This window comes from Oryctolagus cuniculus, chromosome 16 (assembly GCF_964237555.1).
Source record: "Oryctolagus cuniculus chromosome 16, mOryCun1.1, whole genome shotgun sequence".
Lineage (NCBI taxonomy): Eukaryota > Metazoa > Chordata > Mammalia > Lagomorpha > Leporidae > Oryctolagus > Oryctolagus cuniculus.
In genome coordinates, this window is record NC_091447.1 from 58,349,464 (window position 1) to 58,376,644 (window position 27,181).

Here is a 27,181-nt window from a genome sequence, read left to right on the forward strand (position 1 = left end):
CCACCTCCCCTGGTGCCCAGATGCGCCTCAGGGCTCTGGCAGCCGGCCCACCCGGCACATCCCCATGGTAGACATACAGAGCCCACCTCTGCTGGGTGGGCCGTGGCACTGCCAATGCCACCACCGAGAGCCGCCTGGGAGACAGCTGCCCTGTGGCCGGCACAGAGTCCCCAGGGTGTGGGGCAGTTCGGCAGGGCACGGGATGGCACGCCAGCCCGCACACCCTCTGCACCCGGCCGGCGTCTACAGGTGCAGGGACCCCTTGAACCTCTGCCCTTGGAAACAGACCCCAGCAGGTACCACCTTGGTGGCCCAGCAGGACCGCAGGTGGCGGCGGGGGGGGCTCCAACCTGCTGAGTGGCAGACCCCTCACTGCCCCTTCCTCACCCACTCTGGGAGTCGGGGGTGGAGGCCAAGGTCACTGGGGTCCCTGGCTTCAGCCCCAGAGGCTGGGAAGAGGGGGGCACCCAGGGGCCGAGCTCTGGGACTCTCTGGCCCCAGCACCCCGTCAAGGTCCCCGCTGGACTCCAGCGCACCGTGTGGGGGGGTGTCTCCAGAGCCCGTGGTGGCCACGACCGCCACCCTCGTCGTGCTGGACTCTTTCTCGCTTCCCCGCTGCGCAGGTCCTGGGGAAGGGGAGACACACGGGACCCCCAGTGGCCTGCCCTCCCCGCACGCCTCAGAGGTCTGTGCCCAGAGCGCGCCTGATGGCCGCGAAGAACGCACTTTTGTGGCGGAAATCTGCGGGCCGAGCCGTGACCTTGGGCTTGTCCTTCGCTCGGCCGCGCGGGCCTCAGTTTCCCCTCGGCTGCCTCCGCGGGCCCGGGGGCCGCATGACCTTGGGCGTCCGACCCCCCCGGCCTCAGTTTCCTCCGCCAGGGCGCGGCGCGCGGGCAGGGGGCGCGGGCAGAGGCGGGGCGACCGCCCCCGCCCCGCCCCCGCGGTCGAGACTCCGCCCCCCGCCGCGCCCCGCCCCGCCCCCGCGCCCCTCCCTCGGGCTCGGGCCGGCGGCGGCGGCGGCCGCTCCGCTCCGCACTGCCCGGCGCCGCCTCGCCATGGACGCGCGCGGGGGCGGCGGGCGGCCCGGGGAGAGCCCGGGCGCGACCCCCGCACCACCGCCGCCGCCGCCGCCGCCGCCGCCCGCGCCCCCCCAGCAGCAGCCGCCGCCGCCCGCGCCGCCCCCGGGCCCCGCGCCCCCAGCGGAGCCCGCCCGGCCCGAGCCCGCGGCCCCCGGGGCGGCGGACGAGGGCGGCCCGCGCGCCCGGCTCCGGAGCCGCGACAGCTCGTGCGGCCGCCCGGGCACCCCCGGCGCGGCTAGCGCGGCCAAGGGCAGCCCGAACGGCGAGTGCGGGCGCGGCGAGCCGCAGTGCAGCCCCGCGGGGCCCGAGGGCCCGGCGCGCGGCCCCAAGGTGTCGTTCTCGTGCCGCGGGGCGGCCGCGGGCGCGGGGCCGGCGGATGAGGCGGGCAGCGAGGAGGCGGGCCCGGCCGGGGAACCGCGCGGCAGCCAGGCCAGCTTCATGCAGCGCCAGCTGGGCGCGCTCCTGCAGCCCGGCGTCAACAAGTTCTCGCTGCGCATGTTCGGCAGCCAGAAGGCGGTGGAGCGTGAGCAGGAGCGCGTCAAGTCCGCGGGGGCCTGGATCATCCACCCGTACAGCGACTTCAGGTAGCGCGCGCCTGGCTGCTGGGCCCCTGGGTGACCTCCGGCGCGCCGGGACGCGCGAGGCTCCGCCCTCAGGGGCCCCGGAGCGCCCCCTTCCCCGAGCGCGTCAAGTCCGCGGGGGCCCGGATCATCCACCCGCCCGGCGACTCCAGGTAGCGCGCGGGCCGTCCTCGGGGGGCGCCCTCTCCCCCGCGCCCTGTCGCAGGACGCGGCGGCAGAGCCCGGGGCTGCGCGCTGAGGACGAGTGGAGGGCAACGCGGCCTTCCAGGAGGAAGGGAGGGCGGCGGGGAAGGGGTTAAGTGGGGCCCGCGGGCCTGAGCGGGGCGGCGCGCGGCGTCTCCGCGAGCCGCGGGAGCTGTGCGGGGTGAAGGTGGGCGTGTAGCCGCCGACGCGAGTGAGAGCGGTTCGTGCGCGCCCAGGCGCCGGGCCGGGTCCAGAGCTGGGCCGCTGTGAGTGGCGTCCTCTCTCCCCGGGCGCGGGGCTCCGGGGGACGCGGGCCCGGTGGTGCGGGAGGCGTGCGCCGGGTGTGTCCGGGCTGCGTGCGCGCGTGCGGGGTGAGTGGGGCGCCTCTGGGGCCCTCCTGGCCCGCGCTCAGGGCGCGCGCGACTTCAGCACCGCGGACAGCGCCCGGGCCCGCCGCGCCCTCCGTCCTGGCTGTCCTCGCCCGCGCCTGGGCCCACCAAGCCGGGATTCTCCTCTGCTCCCGGACGCCCCCTACCCAGGCCTGGGGAGCAGGGTCTGTGGGACCTTCTGGTTCCCGACCCCTCCCCACCCTCAGTGCCTGAGAACTGCAGGCTCTGGGGTCCAGGGCCACGGAACAAAGTCCAGTTCCCAGTGGTGCAGTCAGACCCCGCCAGCAGCCTGACCTTGCCAACCCCTGTCCAGCTCGGGGAAGCTCGGGTGGGTCCTGTCTTGGACACAGGACGGTCAGGAGCCATGGGTTTCCTGCTCTTTGCCCAGCCCCGGTGCCAGCTGGTCAGAGGGCTGCGTCCCCCCTCCAGCCCAGTTCCCTCCAGCATGACCGCCCCACCCCCAGCAGGACGCCTATGGGCGGGGAGTGGGTACAGGGCTGAGGCTGGGCACTGAGCCAGCCGTCCCTTCCCTGGGCAGTAAGAGGCCTTGGGCTTCCTCCTGCTGGGGGCAGCTGTCCCCAGGGTGGGTGGGAGATGCTGTGGGCAGTGGAGGCTCCTCCAACTGCTGTGACCAAGTGAGGGGCCAGCCAGACAGATGAATCGTCTCTGGGGGCTGGGGAGGCACACGTGGGTGGGACCCAGTGGCCACATTATTTTATTATTTTTAAGATTAACCAATTAATTTGAAAGGCAGAGTTACAGAGAGAGAGGTCTTACACCTGCTGGTTCACTCCTCAGTTGGCCGAGGCTGCTGGGGCTGGATCAGGTTGAAGCCAGGAGCTTCCTGTGGGTCTCCCACATGGGTGCAGGGGCCCAAGCACTTGGGCCACCCTCCACTGCTTTCCCAGGCCATAGCAGGGAGCTGTATCGGAAGTGGAGCAGCTGCGACTCGAACCAGCGCCCATGTGGGGCGCTGGCCCCGATTAGCCACATTTTAAAAAGGGACCTAAAAGTTTCCGAGCAAGGTCACTCGGGCCTCAGGCCCTGCTGTGGTCGCCATGTGCCCCCTGACCCTGGGATTCCACAGAGACAGACCCACACTGCGGGCACCCAGCTCAATGCAGGACACTGACTTCTGCCGTGGTGTGGTGGGTGCACGGCCTGTGGGGAGCGGGACGGACAGACCTGGGGCAGGCAGTGGACAGCGTGAGAGCCAGGGGCTGCTGGACCTGAGTGGGACCAACGCAAACACTGAAGTTTGTTCTCCTGTGGACTTGGACAAGAACCTGTGTGTGCTCATGCGTGTGTCTGTGTCTCATGTGTCTCTGTGTCTGCGTGTCCGTCTGTGAGGGGTGCTGGCCAGGGTCCTCTCCATGTCCCCTTCACGTTGTCCTTCCTTCCTCACGGCGCTGTGGGGCGGGCACTGTCTGAGGCCCTTGACCATGGGGCCCGTCCCAGGCCAGTGCTGTCCCCTCCTCGAGCGTGAGGTTTGCTTCCTGCCCCGGATTCCTCTTCAATAAAGCGGCCTGGGCCCACCTAGGACCCTTAGGGCCTGCCGAGCAGGGATGCTGTTCCGGTTCCAGGTCCAGGCAGAGGGGGGCAGGTGGAAGGAGGGGTCCTGGGCAGAGGACACTCGAGGGGCAGGGGGCTCAGGCTAGATGGCCTGATGGCGGCCGCGGCGGTACTCGCTGACTCTCAGGGCCTCCTTCTGGGTAGGGGAAGGTCGTGGCCCCAGCTCTCCTCACCCTGCACCTCTGCATGGGCCTCTTTCAGTCCACAGCACACGTGTGCCACGCTGCTGAGAGACAGGGGGCAGGGGCCACGTCCTCCAGTCCCCCACGGTGGCCACTGGGTGGCCATGGCAGGTGTTTCTTCCCTAACTCCCTGCTTGGGAAACTTGCCCTACTGTGACCTAGGGGTCCCCGCTCAGCTTCCTGCTGCCTGGCCTCTGACCCTCACCCCACATCCGGCCAGCCCAGGGCCCCGTGCCCCCTGCCCATGCCCGCAGTGCCGCCCCAGGCTTCTCTGGCCAGTGAGCGTCCCTGGCAGGGGAGCCGGCATCTCTGTCTCTTAATCTGTGACACCTGCTGTGCCGCCCCAGCTCAGACCCTAATCCCTCTAATCCCTCTGGGATTTACTCCCTGATTCCTGGCTGCCTCCCGCTCCACTCCAACCTCACACCCCGCGGGGAGGGCCCCGCCTCCACGCTGGGGTCTCAGCAGGAGCTGAGGACCCCTGGGGCTGAGCAGCAGAGCTGCGAGCTGGCCCCTCACGGCCTGACGTGCCTCGGTTTCCCCACCGTCACCAGAGCTGGTGTCTGATCAAGCCGGCTGCCGTGGGACCAGACGACCTTCGGGGTCAGGGAGCTCCCGAGGCTGGACGGTGACCCAGGGGTCTGAGCAGGGAAGTGGCTGGTCCAGCTGCACAGTGGGGGTGGAGGTGGGGCTGGGTCTTCCCAACACCCCAGGTGCTTCCCGGTGGCCCTGTCTCTGGGGCCAGCAGCCCCCGCCCCGTGGTGCCCAGGTCACTGGTGGGCAGTGTCCAGCCCGGGCCAGCCGAGTTGGGCCCTGGCCAGCCTCTGGCTCTCGCAGACAGAGCTGCTGTGCGTGCCTGGGTATAAATTGCTTTTTAATGACTTTCTCTTCCTTTTGGATGATTTCCTCTGGATCCGTTCCCCGAGGTGGACGCCAGGCACCGCGTGGGCCGTGCTGGGCAGGGGCGGGGCCTGTGGGAGCTCCTGCCCGGGACAACATCCAGGCCTTTCTCTGCCTGCATTGAGATAGGGGGGTGGGTTCAGGCCCAGCCCCTCTCATGGCTGCCCGCTCAGCCACGGGACCCCTGCCCTGGGCGGCCTCTGCCCCACCCCCAAGCTCCCACGGAGCTCCCAGCCTCCCCTCCAGTGCTACCATGAAGCCTCTGACCCTCTTCCCCCGACCCCAAATCCTGTGTGGAGCCCCTGACTCTCTCCACCCCCCTCAGTGCTCCCGGAGAGTCCCTGACCCCCTCCCAGTGCCCCCATGATGCTCCACACCCTCGGTCTCTCCCTCGGTTCTAGGCCCACAGACTGCTGCGTGGTCTGAGAGCGACTCGGTTTCCGACTTCTACGCGCGTCTGCTTTACTTAACAGCTCTATTTGACTGAAACACAGAGGCAGACAGGTGTTCCCCAGGGACTGGGACCTGCAGAGAGGGAGGACGCAGGCGTCCCACGAGCCTCCTAACAGGACCACCTGCCCTGGGGCGGGGCCTGGAAGGCGGTGGGGCCACTGGGGTGGGGCTGGGGCGGGGCCTAACCTGAGTCTGTGTCTCTGGCTTCCTGGTGTTGGGGCCCGGTTGGGGAAGCCAGACCGGCGCGACTTGGACCTCAGACTCTGGGAGCCTCCTGCCCTCCCGGGTGCTCGGCGGGCATCTCTTCATGCGGGAAAGACTGACACCGCTCACCGGCCCAGAGCCATGGGCTGTAACTATACCGAGACAGGCTGGGCAGGTAGGGGCGGCCGCGGTGGAGGTGAGGGTCGCTGGGTGCCGGACGGCGGGGAGCTTGCAGGGGGCCAGGTGGCCAGGCTAGCAGGCTGCAGCAGGGAGCGGGGGGCCGGCCGGAGGGCTGGCCGCCTGGCCCCGCTGGGCTGACACGTCTCCCTGCGCGGCCGCTCCCGCGGGCCCAGGTGTGCTGGCCTCCGACGGCGGGTGTGCAGTGTGCGCCGCCCCCCCACCCCCCACAAGAGGCACGCCGGGCTGCAGAGACGAGACCCCGGCATGCGAGGGGGGCAGCCTGGGCCCAGGGTGTTCCTCCTGCCGGCCCTGTCTCCTTGCTATTTAGAAGCGGGTAGTTTTTTCTTTTTAATTTCTTAGGCTTTGTCTTTTAAAAATTTTTACTTATTTTCACTTTACTTGAAAGGCGGAGAGAGACCCCCCCATCTCTTGGTTCACTCCTGAAATGCCCCCAACAGCCAGCAGCATGCCACACGCCCCCCCCCCCCCCGTGGATTTATTTTAAAGATTTATTTATTTATTTGAAAGTCAGAGTTACACACAGAGAGAGAGGGAGAGGTCTTCCATCCACTGGTTCATTCCCCAATGGGCCACAGTGGCCGGAGCTGCGCCACTCCAAAGCCAGGAACCTGGAGCTTCTTCAGGGTCTCCCACGTGGACTTGGGCCATCCTCTACTGCTTTCCCAGGCCACAGCAGAGAGCTGGATCAGAAGTGGAGCAGCCGCCGGCGCCGCGGCTCACTAGGATAATCCTCCGCCTTGCAGCGCCGGCACACCAGGTTCTAGTCCCGGTCAGGGCGCCAGATTCTGTCCCGGTTGCCCCTCTTCCAGGCCAGCTCTCTGCTGTGGCCCGGGAGTGCAGTGGAGGATGGCCCAAGTCCTTGGGCTCTGCACCCCATGGGAGACCAGGAGAAGCACCTGGCTCCTGCCATCGGATCAGCGCAGTGCGCCGGCCACAGCGTGCCAGCCGCGGTGGCCATTGGAGGGTGAACCAATGGCAAAGGAAGACCTTTCTCTCTGTCTCTCTCTCTCTCTCTCTCTCTCTCACTGTCCACTCTGTCTGTCAAAAAAAAAAAAAAAAAAAAGAAGTGGAGCAGCCAGGACTTGAACCGGTGCCCACATGGGATGCCGGCACTGCAGGCAGAGGCTTTACCTGCTATGCCACAGCGCCAGCACCCCCAGGGCCTGTGTTGATTTCTCAGGGTCCCAGCGGGAAGGACGTGGTCAGGGTGCGCTAAGGCCCTGGAGCAGAGCAGGATGGCAGACATGGGGGCTGTGACGCAGCCGTGGGTTCAGCCGTGGGTTCCTTGGCCTGGGCAGCCTGGTGTGAACAGAACCTGGCCCCTGAGTGTGCGCAGAAACTTGAACCCCAAAGCTGTGGAGGCAGAGCCCCAGGAGTTTGGGGGGGCAGGGCCCGGGAGGGGCTGGCTGGCCGCCAGGCACCCACTCCTCCCGTGCTTGCTGTCCACTGTGTTGTCGGCAGACACCGGGGGCCCCGGGGTTGAACCCTGAACCCCAAGCCACCAGCCGGAGGGAAGCTTCTCCCGGCCAGGCACCTGTCAGGTGCTGTCCGTTGTGAGCACGTGCCCGTGCCCAGGCTCCTGTCCTGGCCCGTGCCCAGTGCTCTGGGACGCGGTCAGCGGAGTGACCGCCCGGCTCTGGGGGGCTGATGACCCTGTGCCCAGTGCTCCGGGACACGGTCAGCGGAGTGACCGCCTGGCTCTGGGGGGCTGATGGCCCTGTGCCCAGTGTTCCGGGACGCTGTCAGCGGAGTGACCGCCCGGCTCTGGGGGGCTGATGGCCCTGTGCCCAGTGCTCCAGGACACGGTCAGCGGAGTGACCGCCCGGCTCTGGGGGGCTGATGGCCCTGTGCCCAGTGCTCCAGGACACGGTCAGCGGAGTGACCGCCTGGCTCTGGGGGGCTGATGGCCCTGTGCCCAGTGTTCCGGGACGCAGTCAGTGGAGTGACCGCCCTGGCTCTGGGGGGCTGATGGCATTTTCCCCACCGCCAAGGGGCCTGTGCTCATCCCTGCCAGGTGCTCACTCCCAGCCTGCCATCTGCCGGGGCGGGGGGAGGGGGGGCAGGGCCTCTTCTGCCCCCAGGTGGAGTCCAGGGGTTGACCTTGGGCTGTCGGGACGCAGCCCATCATTCCTGTGCCTGCGGCTGCCGAAGCCAACGCCAGACCTTGCCAAGTCCTGTGGGCCTCAGCCTCTCCCCTCTCTCCACGCCCTGGACAGGCACCTGGGCCCTGGCTGCAGATGGGCTGGGTCCATCTGCACTGGCGCCTTCTGAGCCAGTGCCCAGGCCCCTCCCCACCCCACCCTGGGGGCAGCTGGCCTTCAGGCCTTGGGAGCATTCTGTGTGCACTGAGTGCCCTTGTCCTTGGTGAGGTCCAGGCGTGGTCAGCGCCGCTGGGCGGAGGACTCCCCATCCTTGACATTGTCCTGGGGTGGCCAGCGCCAGCTGAGGAGCAGAGGCCCCGCCTTGGTGAGGTCCAGGCGTGGTCAGCGCTGCGGGGGGGTGGCAGCCCCCGCCCTTGGCATTGTCCTGGGGTGGCCAGCACCAGCTGGGGAGCAGAGGCCCCGCCTTGGTGGGGTCCAGGCGTGGTCAGCGCTGCAGGGCGGGGGACTCCCCATCCTGGGTTGTCCAGGCGTGGTCAGCGCCGCGGGGCGGGGGACTCCCCATTCTTGACATTGTCCAGGCGTGGTCAGCGCCGCGGGGCGGGGGACTCCCCATTCTTGACATTGTCCAGGCGTGGTCAGCGCCGCGGGGCGGGGGACTCCCCATCCTGGGTTGTCCAGGCGTGGTCAGCGCCGCGGGGCAGGGGACTCCCCATTCTTGACATTGTCCAGGCGTGGTCAGCGCCGCGGGGCGGGGGACTCCCCATCCTGGGTTGTCCAGGCGTGGTCAGCACCGCGGGGCGGGGGACTCCCCGTCCTGGGTTGTCCAGGCACGCAGGCCTGCCCTTCCTCCGCAGGTTCTACTGGGACTTCACCATGCTGCTGTTCATGGTGGGCAACCTGATCATCATCCCCGTGGGCATCACCTTCTTCAAGGACGAGACCACCGCCCCCTGGATCGTCTTCAACGTGGTCTCCGACACCTTCTTCCTCCTGGACCTGGCGCTCAACTTCCGCACGGGCATCGTGGTGGAGGACAACACGGAGATCATCCTGGACCCCGAGAAGATCAAGCGCAGGTACCTGCGCACGTGGTTCGTGGTGGACTTCGTGTCCTCCATCCCCGTGGACTACATCTTCCTCATCGTGGAGAAGGGCATCGACTCCGAGGTCTACAAGACGGCGCGCGCCCTGCGCATCGTGCGCTTCACCAAGATCCTCAGCCTGCTGCGCCTGCTGCGGCTGTCGCGGCTCATCCGCTACATCCACCAGTGGGAGGAGGTGCGGGGCGGGGCCTCGGGGCGGGGCCTGTGCAGCACCAGTGGGAGGAGGTGCGGGGCGGGGCCTCGGGGCGGGGCCTGTGCAGCACCAGTGGGAGGAGGGGCGGGGCGGGGCCTCGGGGCGGGGCCTGTGCAGCACCAGTGGGAGAAGGGGCGGGGCCTGTGCTCGCTCCAGTGGGAGGGGTGGGGACGGGGCCTCGGGGGTGCCTTGCTCGCTCCAGTGGGAGGGGGATGGGGGGCGGGGCCTCGGGGCGGGGCCTGTGCTCGCTCCAGTGGGAGGAGGGGCGGGGCCTGTGCAGCACCAGTGGGAGGAGGGGCGGGGCCTCGGGGGGGCCTTGCTAGCTCCAGTGGGAGGGGGATGGGGGGCGGGGCCTCGGGGCGGGGCCTGTGCTCGCTCCAGTGGGAGGAGGTGCGGGGGGCGGGGCCTGTGCACGCACTAGTGGGAGGAGGTGCGGGGGCGGGGCCTGTGCTCGCTCCAGAGGGAGGAGGGGCGGGGCGGGGCCTCAGGGCGGGGCCTGTGCAGCACCAGTGGAGGAGGTGCGGGGGGCGGGGCCTGTGCACGCACCAGTGGGAGATGTGGGGCGGGGCCTCAGGGCGGGGCCTGTGCTGGCTGCAGTGGGAGGAGGGGCGGGGCGGGGCCTCATGGGGCGGGGCTTGCAGTTGCACCAGTGGGAGGTGGTGCGGGGCGGGGCCTGTGCACACACTAGTGGAGGAGGTGCGGGGGGCGGGGCTTGTGCATGAACTAGTGGGAGGAGGTGGTCGGGGCGGGGCCTTGCAGCACCAGTGGGAGGAGGTAAAGTTGGGACCTGTGGCATGGGGTGGGGCTCTGACCGTGCAGGGGCCATGAGGGACACATGGGCAGGGGTGGGAGGGAAGGAGGGGCGGCCCCATCTGCAGAGGCAGGCCTCAGGCTGTAGGGATGGAGTCATGAGGGCCCCAGGCCAGGTTCTTGGCCTTGATGGGGAACCAGGGTGAGGCAGGGCCGGGGTGTTGGGGAAGCTGGGTTAGAAGGGGGACCAGGGACAGTCCCCTCACCCTGTAGTCCCGCCTCCAGCCCCGGACCCAAAGGGACCCCACCCCCACCATGCCTCGCAGGGCCGGGAGTCCAGGGCGCCAGGGTGGCCTGGGAGGCGGCAGGGCGGGGCCGCGTGTGAGGCCTGCGGCCCTGCCCCACCCCCAGATCTTCCACATGACCTATGACCTGGCCAGCGCGGTGATGCGCATCTGCAACCTCATCAGCATGATGCTGCTGCTGTGCCACTGGGACGGCTGCCTGCAGTTCCTGGTGCCCATGCTGCAGGACTTCCCGCAGGACTGCTGGGTGTCCATCAACAAGATGGTGGTGAGCCGGCCCCGCCCCGCCCCGCTGTCCATCAGCAGCATGGTGGGGAGCCCGGGCCCCGCCCCGCCCTGCTGTCCACCAACAAGATGGTGGTGAGCCGGCCCCGCCCCGCCCCGCTGTCCATCAGCATCATGGTGGTGAGCCCGGGCCCCGCCCCCGCCCCTGCTGTCCACCAACAAGATGGTGGTGAGCCGGCCCCGCCCCGCCCCGCTGTCCATCAGCATCATGGTGGTGAGCCCGGGCCCCGCCCCCGCCCCTGCTGTCCACCAACAAGATGGTGGTGAGATGGCCCCGCCCCTGGTGTCCATCAGCATCATGGTGGTGAGCCCGGGCCCCGCCCCCGCCCCTGCTGTCCATCAACAAGATGGTGGTGAGCCGGCCCCACCCCTGGTATCCATCAGCATCATGGTGGTGAGCCCAGGCCCCGCCCCCGCCCCTGGTGTCCATCAGCATCATGGTGGTGAGCCCAGGCCCTGCCCCTACCCCTGGTGTCCATCAACATCATGGTGGTGAGCCCAGGCCCTGCCCCTACCCCTGGTGTCTAAGGACCACATAGTGGTGAGCTGGCCCCACCCCTGGTGTCCGTCAAGATCATGGTGGTGAGCCCAGGCCCTGCCCCTGGTGTCCATCAGCATCATGGTGGAGAGCCGGCCCCACCCCCTGTCCATCAACATCATGGTGAGTCTCGCCCCCTCTCATTGGCTGGGCCGTTGCCTCTGCCCCCGCCCTCCCCAGAGGGGTCAGTACCCAGCGTTTTATGTAGGACTCAGGCATTTTTTAGAGAATTACTTGAAAGGTGGAGTGAGCGAGATCTTCCATCCGCTTGTTCACTCCCCACACGGCCACGACAGCCAGGGCTGGGCCAGACTGAAGCCGGGAGCCTCCCCAGGGTCTCCCTCGCGGGTGCAGGGGCCCAGGGATCTGGGCCACCCTCTGCTGCTTTCCCAGGCCACGGCAGGGAGCTGGATCGGAAGTGGAGCAGCCGGGCCTGGACCTGGTGCTCCAACATGGGGTGCAGCGTGGCAGGTGGCAACTGACAGCGGCCCACGGTGCTGTCCTGTCCTGGGCGTTTGTGGCCTGGGACCCGGGTGCTCGTGTGCTGGGGGCGCTGCCCACCCCGAGCTGGTGTGGGCCATTCAGCCGGTGCCATGGGGGCGTAGTTACCCCTTTAGTTACCCGTGCATGTTCACATGATACCTCCCTCCCTCCCCCAGCGAGAGCAGAGTGGCCCAGCCTGGGGGCCCTGAGGCCAGGATGCAGGAGCCCAAGGCCCACTCCAGCCCAACTGCCCTCCGGTCTGGGTCCGAGCCCCCCAGCTGGCCTTGCCTTGCGGCCCCTGAGCGCCCACGCCCCCGGGGCGCACAGACAGCCCCTGCATCTCTGCCCCCTCTGCGTGGGGGTGGGGGAGGGGCATGGCCCACCCCTCCGCTGCTCCCCTTGCAGAACCACTCGTGGAGCGAGCTCTACTCGTTCGCGCTGTTCAAGGCCATGAGCCACATGCTGTGCATCGGGTACGGGCGGCAGGCGCCCGAGAGCATGACGGACATCTGGCTGACCATGTTGAGCATGATCGTGGGCGCCACCTGCTACGCCATGTTCATCGGCCACGCCACGGCCCTCATCCAGTCGCTGGATTCCTCGCGGCGCCAGTACCAGGAGAAGGTCGGGGCGGGGTGGGGGCGGCGGGGACCCAGAGGGAGGCAGCCCTGGCCCTAGGGCTCCCCAGAGCTCCGACTCGGTCTACCCCAAGTCCAAGGCCGTGCCCAGTCCCCTCCGGATGCTGTGCTGTCCGCCCTGCCGGCTGGCCCTGGCCCGGGCCCAAGAGCTCCCCCCCACCCCGGCAGTGCCAGCCGGGCCCGGCAGGGTCAGTCGGGTCAGCTGGGCCCCGTGCCAGGCGCCCCGGTGTCCGGAAGCCGGGGGCCTCACGCCCAGACAGGAGCTGGTGCTGCCACCCTCCCGCCGCCACGCGCCCGCTGAGCTCAGGGCAGCTGCGGCCAGGGGGGAGCGGGGGCCGGGACACCCCAGGGTGCCGCCCTGGGACAGCAGGGCCTGGCACCCACACCCCTGTCCTGCTGGGGGGGGGGTGGCGCCTTCGGAAGGAACAGGGAGCAGAGCCAGGGCTGTCCTGCAGGTGTTAAGGCTTGGATTTCGGGGCGCCGCGCCCCCCTCCGGAGCTGGGCGGCCCGAGCTGAGCCCTGTCCACGCCCCGCCCACAGTACAAGCAGGTGGAGCAGTACATGTCCTTCCACAAGCTGCCCGCGGACTTCCGGCAGAAGATCCACGACTACTACGAGCACCGCTACCAGGGGAAGATGTTCGACGAGGAGAGCATCCTGGGCGAGCTCAGCGCGCCGCTGCGCGAGGTGCGGGCCGGGCGGGGCGCGCGGGGGCGGGGCGGGCCGCTGCGCGAGGTGCGGGCCGGGCGGGGCGTGCGGGGGCGGGGCGGGCCGCTGCGCGAGGTGCGGGCCGGGCTGGACGCGCGGGGGCAGGGCGCGCGCCGGGGCCTGCGCGGGACGTGCGGGGGTGGGGCGGGCCGCTGCGCTAGGTGCGGGCTGGGCGGGACGTGCGGGGGCGGGGCGTGCGCCGGGGCCTGCGCGGGACTTGCGGGGGTGGGGCGGGCCAATGCGCGAGGTGCGGGACGTGCGGGGGCGTGGCGGGCCGCTGCGCGAGGTGCGGGCCAGGCGGGGCGGGACGTGCAGACGTGCGGGGGCGGGGCGCGCGCCGGGGCCTGCGCGGGACTTGCGGGGGCGTGGCGGGCCGCTGCTTGAGGTGCGGGGCAGGGCGGCCCGTGCAGACGTGCGGGGGCCTGCGCGGGACGTGTGGGGGTGGGGCACACTCTGGGGCCTGCGCGGCACCGCCAGCTCTGTGGCGCCCACCTGAGACAGGCCTTCCCTGTGCATCGAGGCCAAGATGTGGGGGGGCCGTGCACCTGCCGCAGGCGCTGGGGGACGAAGGGACTGTCTGCCCTCTCAGGGTCACTGCACCTCCGTGGGCTCTGACCCCGGCCGGCCCCAGGAGGCACAGCACCCGGGGATGGGGCGCACACCCTCAGGGCTCCCGGGAGGCAGGCGCTGTGGTTGACGTGGCTGGAGGGGCTTCATGGGGACCCTCCGCACCCCCACCCGCCACGCCCCCTGCCTGAGGCCGGGCAGCTCTCGCCCGGTCACGGTGCCGCCGTGTGTGGCCGCTGACTCTGTCTTGACGGTTGTCTGCTACTTTTTCTGCGGTACACAGTGAGCGCTCCATGTATGCTCGCTTCTACAGGAGCTGGACACGTGCACTCACTCCCACTTGTGTAGCTGGGAGCTGGACAAGCCCCGCCTTTTAGTATACACTCAGGGCTTCCTGTACAGAGATCCTGCAGGGTCAGCCCCTACTGTCTGTATACAGCAGGCACCCAGTATACACTTGTGCACAGGGCATACGGCAGGCACACAGCACGCACGTGAACACGGGGCTGGCGGTAGGCCCGGGGCCACCCCGAGAATCTGTGCTCCCGAGTGACCTTGGCGGGCTGGCCAGTAGCAGCCACAGCCCTGCACGGCCGGGACACAGGAGTGCGGCCGCGGTCACGGCCGGCCCGCAGGGCCCCCCCCCCGCCCCCAGGTTTGTTGCCGGCCTCCTCCCGCGGGCGCGGCGGGCAGCCACGGCCGGCGCCCGCCCGATCGCCGCCGGACACTTGCTCTGAGCCGGGCCAGCGGCGCCGCCGCCCGGCCCCACTCCCGCCCCTGCCCGCAGGAGATCGTCAACTTCAACTGCCGGAAGCTGGTGGCCTCCATGCCGCTGTTCGCCAACGCCGACCCCAACTTCGTGACGGCCATGCTGACCAAGCTGCGCTTCGAGGTCTTCCAGCCCGGGGACTACATCATCCGCGAGGGCACCATCGGCAAGAAAATGTACTTCATCCAGCACGGCGTGGTGGGCGTGCTCACGAAGGGCAGCAAGGAGATGAAGCTGGCCGACGGCTCCTACTTCGGGGGTGCGCGCCGGCGGGCGGGGTAGGGCGGGGCGGGGGGGCGGGGGGGCGCTAGGCCCTGCGGCTGTCTGAGCCCGCCGTGTCCCCGCAGAGATCTGCCTGCTGACGCGGGGCCGGCGCACGGCCAGCGTGCGGGCCGACACCTACTGCCGCCTCTACTCGCTGAGCGTGGACAACTTTAACGAGGTGCTGGAGGAGTACCCCATGATGCGGCGCGCCTTCGAGACCGTGGCCATCGACCGCCTGGACCGCATCGGTGAGTGCCACGGGCGCCTCGCGTCCAGCCGAACAGGAGGGGCAGGGGCCAGCCTGCAGGGAGCAGGGGGCAGAGGGAGCAGGAGCAGCCACGGGAGTTCTTCGTGGGGGGGGGGGGCTGGTGGGGTTGCAGTCCACAGCGGGGGCAGGGATGGGGGCCCCAGGGTGGTGGTGAGGAGTGTACAGACGCTGGACAAGCAGGCTCTCGGTATTCAGAAGGCACGCGTGGACAGGACAAGCACTGTACACAGCAGGTGCTCGCACTTGCAGATGGCACGAGCTAGCTGGACTTGCTGTATACAGCAGGCACTCAGTACATAAGTGCACTCGGCAAGTGCGTACAGGGTCGGAGGCTCGCTCCACACTGCAGGGAGGAGCTGCCGTGGGTGCCGGGTGCACGGTGGGTGCCAACACGTGTCGGGGTGCGCACAGCGGGCGCCGCAGTGCTGAGGGACTGCCCCCGCCCCCACCCCGCCGCGGTGCTGAGGCGCAGCCCCTGCCCCCGTGCCCACGCCCTGCCCCCACCCCGCCGCTGGGGGGCTGCCCCTGCGCCCTGCCCCCACCCCGCCGCTGGGGGGCTGCCCCTGCGCCCTGCCCACGCCCTGCCCCCACCCCGCCGCTGGGGGCTGCCCCTGCGCCGTGCCCACACCCTGCCCCCACCCCGCCGCTGGGGGCTGCCCCTGCGCCGTGCCCACGCCCTGCCCCCACCCCGCCGCTGGGGGCTGCCCCTGCGCCGTGCCCACGCCCTGCCCCACCCCGCCGCTGCGGGGGGCGCTGCCCCTGCGCCGTGCCCACGCCCTGCCCCCACCCGCAGGTAAGAAGAACTCCCTCCTCCTGCACAAGGTGCAGCACGACCTCAGCTCGGGCGTGTTCAACAACCAGGAAAACGCCATCATCCAGGAGATCGTCAAGTACGACCGCGAGATGGTGCAGCAGGCGGGGCTGGGCCAGCGCGGCCTCTTCCCGCCGCCGCCGCCGCCGCAGGCCACCTCGGCCATCGCCACGCTGCAGCAGGCCGTGGCCATGAGCTTCTGCCCGCAGGTGGCACGCCCGCTCGTGGGCCCGCTGGCGCTAGGCTCACCATGCCTCCTGCGCCGCCCGCCGCCGGGGCCCGCGCCCGCCGCCTCGCCAGGCCCCGCGCCTGCCGCCAGCCCCCCGGGCGCGCCTGCCAGCCCCCGAGTCCCGCGGACCTCGCCCTACGGCGCCACGCCCAGCTCACCCGCCGGGCCCCGCGCCGGGCCCGCACTGCCCGCACGCCGCCTGAGCCGTGCATCGCGCCCACTGTCGGCCTCACAGCCCTCGCTGCCCCACGGCGCGCCGGGGCCCTCGGCCGCCACAGCGGTGCGCCCCGCCAGCAGCTCCACGCCGCGCCTGGGCCCTGCACCCACTCCGCGGGCCGCTGCGCCCAGCCCGGACCGCAGGGACTCGGCCTCGCCCGGGGCAGGCGGCGGCCTCGACCCGCTGGACTCCGCGCGCTCACGCCTCTCGTCCAACTTGTGACCCCTGCCGCGCCGCCCCAGGGGCCCGGGCGGGCCGGGGGCGGGGTCATCCAGACCAAAGCCATCGCGCGCTGCCGCTGCCCGCCCAGAAGCCATAGAGGAGTCCTAGGTAGCTGCAGCCGGAAGGGCGGGCCGGGCCTGGCCGCACCCCCCATCGCCCCGCGCCCACCCCCATCGCCCCCGCCCCGCCCCCACGGCGGCTCCGCTGCGTGCCGCGAGGGGGCGCCTTCACCTCGGTGCCTGCAGGGTGGGGCCGCCGTCCCGCGGGGTTTCCCAGTGCTGCCCCCACCGCGCTCACGCAATAACCGCCGGCTCTCGCGGTCACGCACCCCACGGGGGCCTCCCGGGCCGAGAGCCGAGGCGGCAGCGCCCCCACGCCCCCCCACCTCCATTCCGCGCAATAAACGACAGCATCGCGCCCGGCAGGGCGGCCGCGGCTTTATTGGGGGGGGGGCGGGGCGGCGCTCAGCTGAAGAAGTAGGTGGAGTGCTTCACCTGCTCCAGGTCGAAGGCCCCTGCGGAGGGAGGAGGCAGCACTGAGCGCGGGCTCCGGCGCGCACGGGGCGGGTGGGCAGGCGGGTGGGCGGGCCCCCGTCCCCTTACCCGTCTCGGGCACCGCCAGCAGCGTCTCCCGAAGCCTGGTGGCGTGGAGGCGCTGGGAGAGCTTCTGCGACCTGGGGCTGGGGCGGGCGGGGTGAGGGACGAGCGCGGGGGTGGGGTGAGGCTCCGGTGTGTGTGGGGGGGGGGACTGGGCCGGGCCTCACCTGGGGCTGGGGCGGGCGGGGTGAGGGACGAGCGCGGGGGGTCTGGGCTGGGTGGGGGTGAGGCTCTGGTGTGGGGGGGAACTGGCCCGGGTGGGGGTGAGGCTCTGGTGGTGGTGGGGGTAACTGGCCCGGGCGGGGGTGAGGCTCTGGGGGGGGGGCTGGGCCGGGCCGGGCCTCACCTGGGGCTGGGGACCGGCGGGGGGTGGGGGGGTAACTGGCCCGGGCGGGGGTGAGCTCTGGTGGGGGGGGTAACTGGCCCGGGCGGGGGTGAGCTCTGGTGGGGGGGGGGGTAACTGGCCCGGGCGGGGGTGAGCTCTGGTGGGGGGGGTAACTGGCCCGGGCGGGAGTGAGCTCTGGGGGGGGGGGGGGGGCTGGGCCGGGCCGGGCCTCACCTGGGGCTGGGGCAGTACCGCTGCACCAGGAACCGGGACAGGTCCTGCAGGATGGGCTGGCTGTGCAGGTGGACGAACTGCTCGCGGCACACCTGGGGGGGCGCCAGGAGCCAGGCTCAGGGCACCCGGGCCTGCCCGCGCTGGGGCCCCGGGCGGCGGTGGGCAGGGGCGCAGGGTACCTCGTTCATGACGGGGACGTCGGCCGCGTGTGTCCAGAAGCAGTCGTGGACGGACACAAAGGTCAGGCCCTTCCTGGTGGGGGGGACACTGTTGCTGGCCCTGCCCCCGCAGCTCTGGGTGGGGAGCCCTGCCCCGCCCCGCGCCGCCCCCGGGCCCACCTGTAGCAGTGCAGGGCGGTGAGCATCATGTGGGAGGAGTCCAGCGAGTGGATGAAGTTGGGGGGGAACCCGTTCCTCTGCTTCAGCACGTTGGGCTTCCTGCGGGGCCGTGGGGGGGGGCGTGTGTGAGGGGCCGGCACCGCCCCCCAGGCTGTGTGTGAGGGGCCCGGCACCGCCCCCCGGGCCGTGTGTCCCCCAGGGCCGTGTGTCCCCCGGGGCCCTGTGTGAGGGGGGCCGTGTGTGAGGGGGGCCCAGGCCCGCCCCCCACTCACTGGCTGGTGTCCGCACTGACGCTGCAGGAGACGCTCTGGATGCCCCCTTTGACCTGCAGGCGGGGCGGGGCAGGTGCGGGCGATGGGTGAGTCCCGTCCAGGCCCCGCGGGGGTGGGGGGTGGGGGGCGGGCGCGGCGTACCAGCAGCTTGGCGTCCCGGTGGTAAGGCTGCACGACCGGGATGCCCAGGGGCGTGACCCACTCCACCGCCGAGCCCGCGTGGGAGATGAGCCGGGCGCTCTCAGTCAGCCAGTGCTGCGGGACAGGGCGCCGTGAGGAGGGGGCGGTGGGGAGGGGCTGTGAGGGGCCGTGGGGAGGGCCGGGGGGGGCGCGCACCTGAATGGCCCGGGTGCCCGAGAACATCTCCTGCAGGCTGTGGAACACCTGCCGCACCAGGTAGTGGGAGGCCTCCCACACCAGCTCCTGCGGGGGGAGGGGTTAGAGCAGAGGGGCGGGGCCCTGGCCTCCCACACCAGCTCCTGCGGGGGGAGGGGTTAGAGCAGAGGGGCGGGGCCCAGGCCTCCCACACCAGCTCCTGCGGGGGAGGGGTTAGAGCAGAGGGGCGGGGCCCTGGTCTCCCACACCAGCTCCTGCGGGGGGAGGGGTTAGAGCAGAGGGGCGGGGCCCTGGTCTCCCACACCAGCTCCTGTGGAGGAGGGGTTAGAGCAGAGGGGGCGGGTCCAGGCCTCCCACACCAGCTCCCGCGGGGAAGGGGGGATACTGAGGGTATGGGGGACACAGTGGGTGGGGCCGGGCCTCCCACACCAGCTCCCGCGGCGGGGGATGGGTGATACTGAGGGTATGGGGGACACAGGGGGCGGGGCCGGGCCTCCCACGCCAGCTCCCGCGGGGGGCACGGCCGCACCTGGGGGAAGTCGCTGAGTTCGCGGAGGCGCTTCTCGATCTGTAGGCGCCCGCCGTAGCGCGTGACGCCGTACACCACCGTCATCACCGTCTGCTTCACCACCTTGCGGCTGACGAAGCCCTCGAGGGCCCGGGCCACCTGCATGCCCTGCTCCGCGTCGCGCCTGCGCAGTACCTCCACCTGGCGGAGGCGGGCGGCTGGGCTGAGGAGGCTCCAGCGGGGGGGGGGGGGCGGCAGGCGGAGGCTGTGGGCGTCACCCTGGGGCCTGCCCCACCCAGGGTCTCAACAGTGAGCCAGGGCTCCCGGGCCCGGCGGGGAGGGGCGGCCGCCCACCTGCACGGCCACCCCGCTGTACACGTCCTGCGGCAGGTCCGAGGGCAGCAGGTTCACGGAGGCGGCGCCCACGCTGTCGCGGCCCAGGGCGGCGTAGTGCTGCAGGCCATTGCAGGAGCCGTCCTGGGGGAGGGGGGGCAGCCTCAGCGGGACCACCACTCGCCTCAGGACAAGAGGTGCCGGGGGTCAGGGGTCGTGGCTGAAGCCGCACCGTGCGCCCAGCACCGTGCTCACCTGGTGCACGGGGAGGTGGGAGATGTGGGCGGCCGGGTCGGGGGCTCGCACGGCGCGCGCCACCTCCATGCAGCAGGCCAGGGTTTGCCAGGGCTCGTCGGCCTCCATCCACCACTTGCGGCCCTGCAGGGGGCACCAGAGAGCTGAGCCCAGGGGTCCCTGCGTCCGCGGGGCTACCCTTGGGCCAGGAGCCAGGGGCCGCGGGGAGGACAGGGAGCCAGGGGCGCCCCAGGAGCTGCCCAGGCGGGGCAGCCCACCGTCATGGGCCGGTCCGCCGAGTCCAAGATGTCGTCCATGACCTCGTCGGCGAAGGCCAGGCGGGCCTGCAGGGACTCGCGCTTCTTGAGCCCGGTGAGGTTCACCAGGTGGATCTTGAGCCAGTCGAGCCCGTGGGGGCCCAGCGGGCGGCCGTGGGCGAACTCCAGCAGGGCGCGGGCCAGGTCGCTGCCCAGGTGGTTGAAGTGGGGCGGGCAGGGGTAGGTGCGACCCCGGAAGTCCATGTTGTGGGGCAGCCAGAAGACGCGGTGCCGCAGGTGCTGGGCCAGCGAGAGGCGGTACAGGGCGTCCGCACGCAGGCTGTGCATCTCGCGGGCCGCCTTCAGGCACCGCGCCAGCTCCCGCCGCAGCTCTGCCTTGCGGGCCGGCGAGCTGCCGGGGGGCAGGCGGCCCTCGGGCGGCCGGGGGGCCTCGGAGGGCGGGGCGGGCACGCCCAGGCGGGGGCAGCCCTTGGCCCTGAAGAGCTGCAGCACCAGGTCCAGCACCGGGCCGTTGACGCGCCAGGCGCAGTTGCCCAGCTGGGTGAGGGCGTCCAGGGCCCCGTGCAGCTGGGCGGGCGGGCAGCGCTCCAGGAGCCGCTGGTGCTGCGTGGTGCCCTCCACCGCCCGCATCAGCTTGGTGGGGCTCAGCAGGAAGGCGCCGGTGTGGGGCGACGTCCAGGGCAGCGGGGGGCACAGCATGGGCACCTCGGACGCCTCGAAGGTCAGCGTGGGCTCGGCCGCGGCCACCAGCAGCTGCGAGTAGGCCGGGTGTGGCTTCAGGATGCCGATCTGGGGGTAGGCGGGGGCGGGGGCGGGTGAGAGCCCGGCCGCCGCGCTGCGGGGGGGGGCAGGCCTGACCGCGGGGGGGCCCTCAGCGCACCTGGCGGAAGCTGCGGAAGGAGTACACGTGGTACAGCACCGGGATGAGCCTGCAGGCGCCGTGCGGCGCGGCCAGGCTGCGGGGCATCCGCACCGCCTGCACCAGCACCTCGGCCAGCTGCTTGCCCAGCTGCAGCAGCACCAGCAGCGGCCAGGGCTGCGGCGGCGGCGGCGTGGGCGCCCCCAGGGTCTCCCAGTACTGCCGCGGCAGGCAGGGCTCGGCCACCTGTGGGAAGCTCCGTCAGGGGGCGCGGGAGGGCCGGGGCCGGCGGGCGGGCGGGGGCGCGCGCAGCCGCCGCTCACCTGCGTGTCGGAGGCCAGCAGGTGCAGGTACCGCAGGTAGTGGCGCTGGAGCCGCTGCGCCTCGCCGCTGAGCCGCTTGCTCTGCACCGCGTGGCGGCTGAAGGTCCGCAGCCCCAGGTCGTGGGCCAGGGTGACGAGCGACTCCCCCTGGGCGGGCAGCGCCTGCAGGGTCTGGGGGAGGCGGCGGTGAGCCCAGGGCCGCCCCCCCGCCCCGCCCCCCCCCCCCGGCCCGGGCACAGGCGCACCTGCAGGGTCTGGGGAGGCGGCGGTGAGCCCAGGGCCGCCCCCCCGCCCTGCCCCGCCCCGCCCGGGCACAGGCGCACCTGCAGGGTCTGGGGGAGGCGGCGGTGAGCCCAGGGCCGCCCCCCCGCCCCGCCCCCCCGCCCCGGCCCGGGCACAGGCGCACCTGCAGGGTCTGGGGAGGCCGCGGTGAGCCCAGGGCCGCCCCCCCGCCCCGCCCCCCCGCCCCGGCCCGGGCACAGGCGCTCCTGCAGGGTCTGGGGGAGGCGGCGGTGAGCCCAGGGCCGCCCGCCCGCCCCCGCCCCGCCCCCCCCCCCGGCCCGGGCACAGGCGCACCTGCAGGGTCTGGGGGAGGCGGAGGTGAGCCCAGGGCCGCCTGCCCGCCCCCGCCACCCCCCCCCGCCGGGGCACAGGCGCACCTGCAGGGTCTGGGGGAGGCGGCGGTGAGCCCAGGGCCGCCCGCCCGCCCCCGCCCCGCCCCCCCCCGCCCGGCCCGGGCACAGGCGCACCTGCAGGGTCTGGGGGAGGCGGAGGTGAGCCCAGGGCCGCCTGCCCGCCCCCGCCACCCCCCCCCGCCGGGGCACAGGCGCACCTGCAGGGTCTGGGGGAGGCCGCGGTGAGCCCAGGGCCGCCCGCCCGCCCCCGCCCCGCCCCCCCCCCCCGGCCCGGGCACAGGCGCACCTGCAGGGTCTGGGGGAGGCGGAGGTGAGCCCAGGGCCGCCTGCCCGCCCCCGCCACCCCCCCCCGCCGGGGCACAGGCGCACCTGCAGGGTCTGGGGGAGGCCGCGGTGAGCCCAGGGCCGCCCCCCCCCGCCCTGCCCCTCCCCGCCCCGCCCGGGCACAGGCGCACCTGCATGAGCATCCGCACCAGCTCCCGCTCGCTGAGCAGGCACAGGAAGGGGTAGAGGGACGGGCGGCCCTCGTGGGCCTCCCGCGCCAGGCTGGCCTTGGTCTCCTGCAGTGTCCGCCGCAGGGCCGCCTCCCACTGCGCACGCAGCGCCTTCAGGGTCTGTCGCTGCGGGCAGACGCGGGCCAGGTCACCCCCGCCTCCCTCAGGGCAAAGCCTGCGGGCGAGGGCGGGCGGGGGCCCTTACCGCGTGCAGCATCTCCTTGGTGGGCGGGAGGACCTTCTCCACGGACTCCACGTGGACGCTGCTGCCCAGCTCCATGCGCAGCTGCTGCTGGAACAGCCTCTGCAGGGTCTTCAGGGGCAGGGGCAGCTTGGGGTAGGACGCGGGGCCGTTCTGCAGGGCGCGAGGGGCGTGAGGCCAGCCCGGCACGGCCTGGCTCGGGGGGTGGGCCCTGGGGCACGGCGGGAGGGGTGGGGGCCAGCAGAGCCCGGGGGACTGTGGGCCACATCCCGAGTGTCTGCACTCGCTTCCCACACCTGGACCCGCGCGAGCGCACGCAGCCCACTCGAACAGGAAGGCGTCGGGCGTGGCCGTGCAGGTGCGGCCAGCGAATCCACGCGGGATCGCTCGGCTCCACTCGCCTCCTGCAGGGCGCGCCCTGTACGCAGCCCGCGCAGGAGCCCAGACAGCTCTGGCTCCCGCTTCCCTCGCAGGCGCCGGGCGTGAGGCAGCGGATAAAGACGTCTCTGAGAGAGGAGCTGACTCTAACACACGAGCTAAAGACGCCACTAAAGCCAGAGCGCTGAGAATCGAGACCAAATGTCCACACGGAACCAGAGGGGAACGGACACTCCGGAGGTGTGGCCACTCGGAGCCACGCCACACCCACACGGACACGCCACGTGGTGTGCCACGCAGCGCCACGCCGCAGCCACACAGACACGCCACGCGGTGTGCCACGCAGTGCCACACGGACATGCCACGCGGTGTGCCACGCTGCAGCCACACGGACATGCCACACGGTGTGCCACGCAGAGCCACGTCGCAGCCACACGGACATGCCACGCGGTGTGCCACACAGAGCCACGCCGCAGCCACACGGACACGCCACGCAGTGTGCCACACAGTGCCACACGGACATGCCATGCGGTGTGCCACGCTGCAGCCACACGGACATGCCACGCGGTGTGCCACGCAGAGCCACGTCGCACCAAGACACACCACACATGAGCCATACAGAGCTGCACCACACCCACATGGACACACCAGCCGTGTGCCACGCAGAGCCAGGCCACACCCACAAGACACACCACACGTGTGCCACAGAACTGCATCACACCCACACGGACATGCCAGCCTGTGCCACGCAGAGCCAGGCCACACAGCCGGGAGCAGGGCTGCAGCCCTGACCCGTGCTACAGCGCGGAGGGCCACGAGGACGGCACGCTCACGAGACGCAGGCACAGAGGCCACACCGCGGGGGACTCCACTGACAGGAGACACCACAACAGAGAAATCCAGACAGCAGTGGATTTGTGGTTGCAGGGGCGGGCGAAAGGGCAGGCTGCTGGAGGCCCCGCCCACCCCACTCGGGCCCTCCCGCTGGGGGCCCTTGGCTGCCGACCACACCCCACCGCGCCCCCGCGCGCCAGGCTGAGGCTCACCGTGGCGTAGACCTCCCTGAGCAGTGTGGAGGTGTTGAGCTGGGGAGTGGGCCGCGGCGGGGGGGGGCTGAAGGCGGGCTCGGCCTTGACAATGGCCCTGAGGAGCAGGGCGCGCTCCTCCTCGGACAGGGCCGTGTCGGTGAAGAGCTGGGCTGGCTGTAGCCCGTCCTGGCGCATCTGCTGCAGACACCTGGGGCGGGGGGCGGGGCGGCGCTGGGACGGCGTCTCCCGTCTCCCCTCTCCCCAGCCTCGCGGGACGGGGGCGGCGCTGGGACAGCATCTCCCGTCTCCCCAGAGCTGGGACAGTGTCTCCCATCTCCCCGGGGCTGGGATGGCGTCTCCCGTCTACCATCTCCCCAGCCTCGCGGGGCAGGGGTGGCGCTGGGACGGGGCTGGACGGCGTCTCCCATCTCCCCAGAGCTGGGACGGCGTCTCCCGTCTCCCCGGGGCTGGGACGGCGTCTCCCATCTCCCCAGAGCTGGGACGGCATCTCCCGTCTCCCCAGAGCTGGGACGGTGTCTCCCGTCTCCTGTCTCCCATCTCCCATCTCCCCAGCCTCGCGGGGCGGGGGCAGTGCTGGGACGGGGCTGGACGGCGTCTCCCGTCTCCCCAGGGCTGGACGGCGTCTCCCATCTCCCCGGGGCTGGGACGGCGTCTCCCATCTCCCCGGGGCTGGGACGGTGTCTCCCGTCTCCTGTCTCCCATCTCCCCAGCCTCGCGGGGCAGGGGCGGCACTGGACGGCATCTCCCGTCTCCCCAGAGCTGGGACAGTGTCTCCCATCTCCCCGGGGCTGGGACGGCATCTCCCGTCTCCCCAGAGCTGGGACAGTGTCTCCCATCTCCCCGGGGCTGGGACGGCATCTCCCGTCTCCCCAGAGCTGGGACGGTGTCTCCCATCTCCCCGGGGCTGGGACGGTGTCCCCCGTCTCCTGTCTCCCATCTCCCGTCTCCCCAGCCTCGCGGGGCGGGGGCGGCGCTGGACGGCGTCTCCCGTCTCCCCGGAGCCCACCCGCAGCACAGCCTCCTCCCGCTACCTTCTGACAATGCCGGCGTCCTGGTCCCGCCGCCCCATGCACTGCAGGGCGGCGGCGTAGGACTGCGCGTCGGGGGCGAGGCCGGCGTCTCTGACCATGAACAGCACGTACAGCAGCTCCCGGAAGGCGCCCTGCGGACAGGGCGACGTGGGCCGGTGTGGGGGCCGCCGGAGCCTCCTGAGTGCTTCTGCCCTCCCCACCCTCCACGGAGCTGGGAGCCCGGCACCAGCGGGCACTCCCCGGTCACTCAGGACACAGGGGCGGGGGCATGGTCTCTGCAGGGGGCCCGGGGCGGGTGGAAGCCACACTGGCTGGGAGCTCGGACCTCCCCCACTGAGTGTCCAGAGGGAGACAACCCAGCCGCGCTGGCCAGCAGCCAGGCAGGGCAGGAAGACACCTCCCAGGGCGGCCTTGGGCAGGAAAACCCCACGCACCCCAGCACGCGGGCCACTCAACCAGCTCCCCGTCCGCGTGCCCAGGGACGGTCACGCGGCCCCACCACAGACCCGACTGCTCTGATGGCCACACTGCCGCCCAGCCGGTCCCCTGCTGCCACCAAGAACCCGAGCTCCCCCGTGACAGCGTCTGTGCACGGCACGGCACGGCCCTAAGTGGGGACCGGCGGCCTTGGGGTGGGCAAACGCGGGTCGGCAAACACCCGCGTCAGGTGGGTGGGCTCCCAGGCCAGACGCCGCAGAGGGCCCGCGGGCAGCCCTTGCCCGGCCGGAAACCGTGTGGGACTACCACCCGGGGGTTCCTAAGGTGAGGACGGGACGTGGGGCCGGCCCTGCCGCGCACGCGCGCTCACCTTGCGCGCCCAGCCGAGCAGGACGGCGTTGTACATGGCGAGGGTGAGCAGCGGCTGCCGGCGGGGCCGGCTGTGGTAGGTGACCAGCACGTGGTGCGCCAGGGGCAGGTGCTCGGTGAGGACGCAGCACTCCAGGAAGGCCAGCAGCCTCTGCTGCTGGCCCGAGGGGGGCCCCCGCCTGCGGCCCGGGGCCTGCGCCTCCTCGCGGTTCAGCCTCTGAGGGGCCTCCTGCAGGGCCTGGGCCAGCCGCTCCTCCCAGGGGCTCTCGGGAGCCCCCCGGGCCCCCCGCTGCAGGCAGCTGGCCAGCTGCGCGCTCAGCAGCCGCGGCTCCACGCGCAGGGCCCGGAGCGGCAGCTGCTGGGCGCGCGCCTGCAGCTTCAGCTCCAGCCGCTGGCGCCGCCTCTGCAGCGCCTGCTGCTCCTTCTCCAGTTTGTCCGCCCAGCGGCTGCGCGGCTCCGGCACGGCGCCCGCCCGGGCCTGCCGGGGTCGCGGGGGGCCGCCATCCCCACCGCCGCGATCCGGGAGCCGGGCCACCTCCAGCCTCTTCACCGTCACCTCCGACACGTTCTCCGCCTGGAGCTGCCGCACCCGCGCCTCCAGCACTGCGGGGGAGGGGGCGGTCAGGGGACCCCCGCTCTGTAAGCCCCCCTCCCCAGCCTCCCGCCCAGCGCGCCGCACCAGCACTGGGGCCCCTCCAAGAGGGCACCGCCGCTGCCCGGCCGGGCGCGAGTTCTGCGCTCGTCTGCTCAGGCCTGCGCCCCCCAAACACAGAACCTGGGAACGTGGGGAGCTGACCGTCCCCGCCCCCGCCCCCGCCCCGTTCCAGGCACTGGAGCGGAGCCTGGGCGGCCCCAGTGCACTGGGCGCAGGAGACGCCGGGGGTGGGCAAAGCCCTGGGCGTCTGCGCTCGCGGAGGGGGACGAGAGAGGGGACGGGGGTCGGGGGTGACACGATCCGCTCTGGGCTTTGCTTTAAAACCGGAGGCGAGGCAGGGGAGAGGCGGCGGCTGAAGCTGGCGGCTCGCCGGCTCCCGCCTGCACCCGCTGCCCGGCCTCCCCGTCCGTGCGGCGGGGAGCCCACGAGGGAACCAGGAACCAGGGAAGGCGCCCCCCAGCCGGCTCACCCTCCAGCAGATGCGCGCGGCCCCAGTCCTTCCGGGGGTCCTGCTCACAGGGGCTGGCCGACGAACTCCGGCTGCGGCCCAGGGCGCCCCTGAGGGTCCCTGCGGGAGAAGGCAAGCAAGCTGAAGGGGGCGGGGGTCGTCCCGCACGGAAACCGCGGGGTCGGCGGCCCTAGCCCAGGGGGCATGGCCGTCGGTCCCAGGCAGGACCCGAGGCTCAAGGCCAAGGGCTCCAACCCCAGCAGGGGTCGGGAACGCCCAGTCAAACCCGCGCCCACGGCCGCAGGACCCCGAAGGGGCAGAGGGCCCGAGGCCAGGGGCGGCAGAGCTCGGCGTCCAGAGAAGCCCAAGGCCCCGGCTGCAGAGGCGTCCCCCCACCCCAGGCCACGCGCCCCATCCCCGCGTTACCTTCCTCGGCCAGGAGCGCGGGACAGCCCGAGGGGCGCAGCGCCTGCCTGAGCCCCGCCGCGCCGCGGCCCCAGCGCAGCGCCGACATGCCGCCCGCCGCGCCGCCCCGCGCACGCGCGCGCGTGCCGCCTGCCGGGTGTTGTGGTCCCGCTGCCGACGGCGGCTGCGCAGAGGCGCGCAGGGCGGAAGTGCGCCGCCGGGACCACAACTCCCAGGGAGCCGCG

At 72.2% G+C, this 27,181-nt stretch overlaps 2 protein-coding genes across 4 annotated transcripts; one reads left to right on the forward strand and one right to left on the reverse strand.

Annotated features, from left to right (window-relative positions):
• Positions 1-1,040: 1,040 nt before the first annotated feature.
• Positions 1,041-16,750, forward strand: HCN2 (hyperpolarization activated cyclic nucleotide gated potassium and sodium channel 2). 3 transcript variants are annotated; one of them, XM_070058447.1, is made up of 8 exons: positions 1,041-1,663; positions 8,701-9,124; positions 10,304-10,465; positions 11,909-12,127; positions 12,682-12,828; positions 14,204-14,444; positions 14,533-14,697; positions 15,540-16,750. In XM_070058447.1, exons 1-8 carry the CDS (start codon positions 1,056-1,058, stop codon positions 16,733-16,735), a joined length of 3,162 nt encoding a protein of 1,053 aa, XP_069914548.1. In that variant the 5' UTR covers positions 1,041-1,055; the 3' UTR covers positions 16,736-16,750. The 3 variants fall into 3 exon arrangements, with proteins under 3 accessions (XP_069914548.1, XP_051686094.1, XP_069914549.1); XM_051830134.2 differs by having other exon boundaries at positions 15,511-16,335; XM_070058448.1 differs by lacking the exon at positions 1,041-1,663 and adding an exon at positions 5,572-5,718.
• POLRMT (RNA polymerase mitochondrial) lies at positions 16,614-27,111 on the reverse strand. Its single transcript, XM_070058441.1, has 21 exons — positions 26,958-27,111; positions 26,553-26,651; positions 25,430-26,031; positions 24,622-24,752; positions 23,588-23,777; positions 22,167-22,316; positions 21,923-22,087; positions 20,833-21,003; positions 20,531-20,755; positions 19,651-20,439; positions 19,394-19,516; positions 19,160-19,282; positions 18,827-19,006; positions 18,298-18,384; positions 18,103-18,216; positions 17,962-18,014; positions 17,690-17,788; positions 17,531-17,603; positions 17,352-17,443; positions 16,799-16,875; positions 16,614-16,710 (listed from the first exon to the last, which is right to left on the reverse strand). Exons 1-21 carry the CDS (start codon positions 27,043-27,045, stop codon positions 16,661-16,663), a joined length of 3,681 nt encoding a protein of 1,226 aa, XP_069914542.1. The 5' UTR covers positions 27,046-27,111; the 3' UTR covers positions 16,614-16,660.
• Between the last annotated feature and the right edge of the window lie 70 nt (positions 27,112-27,181).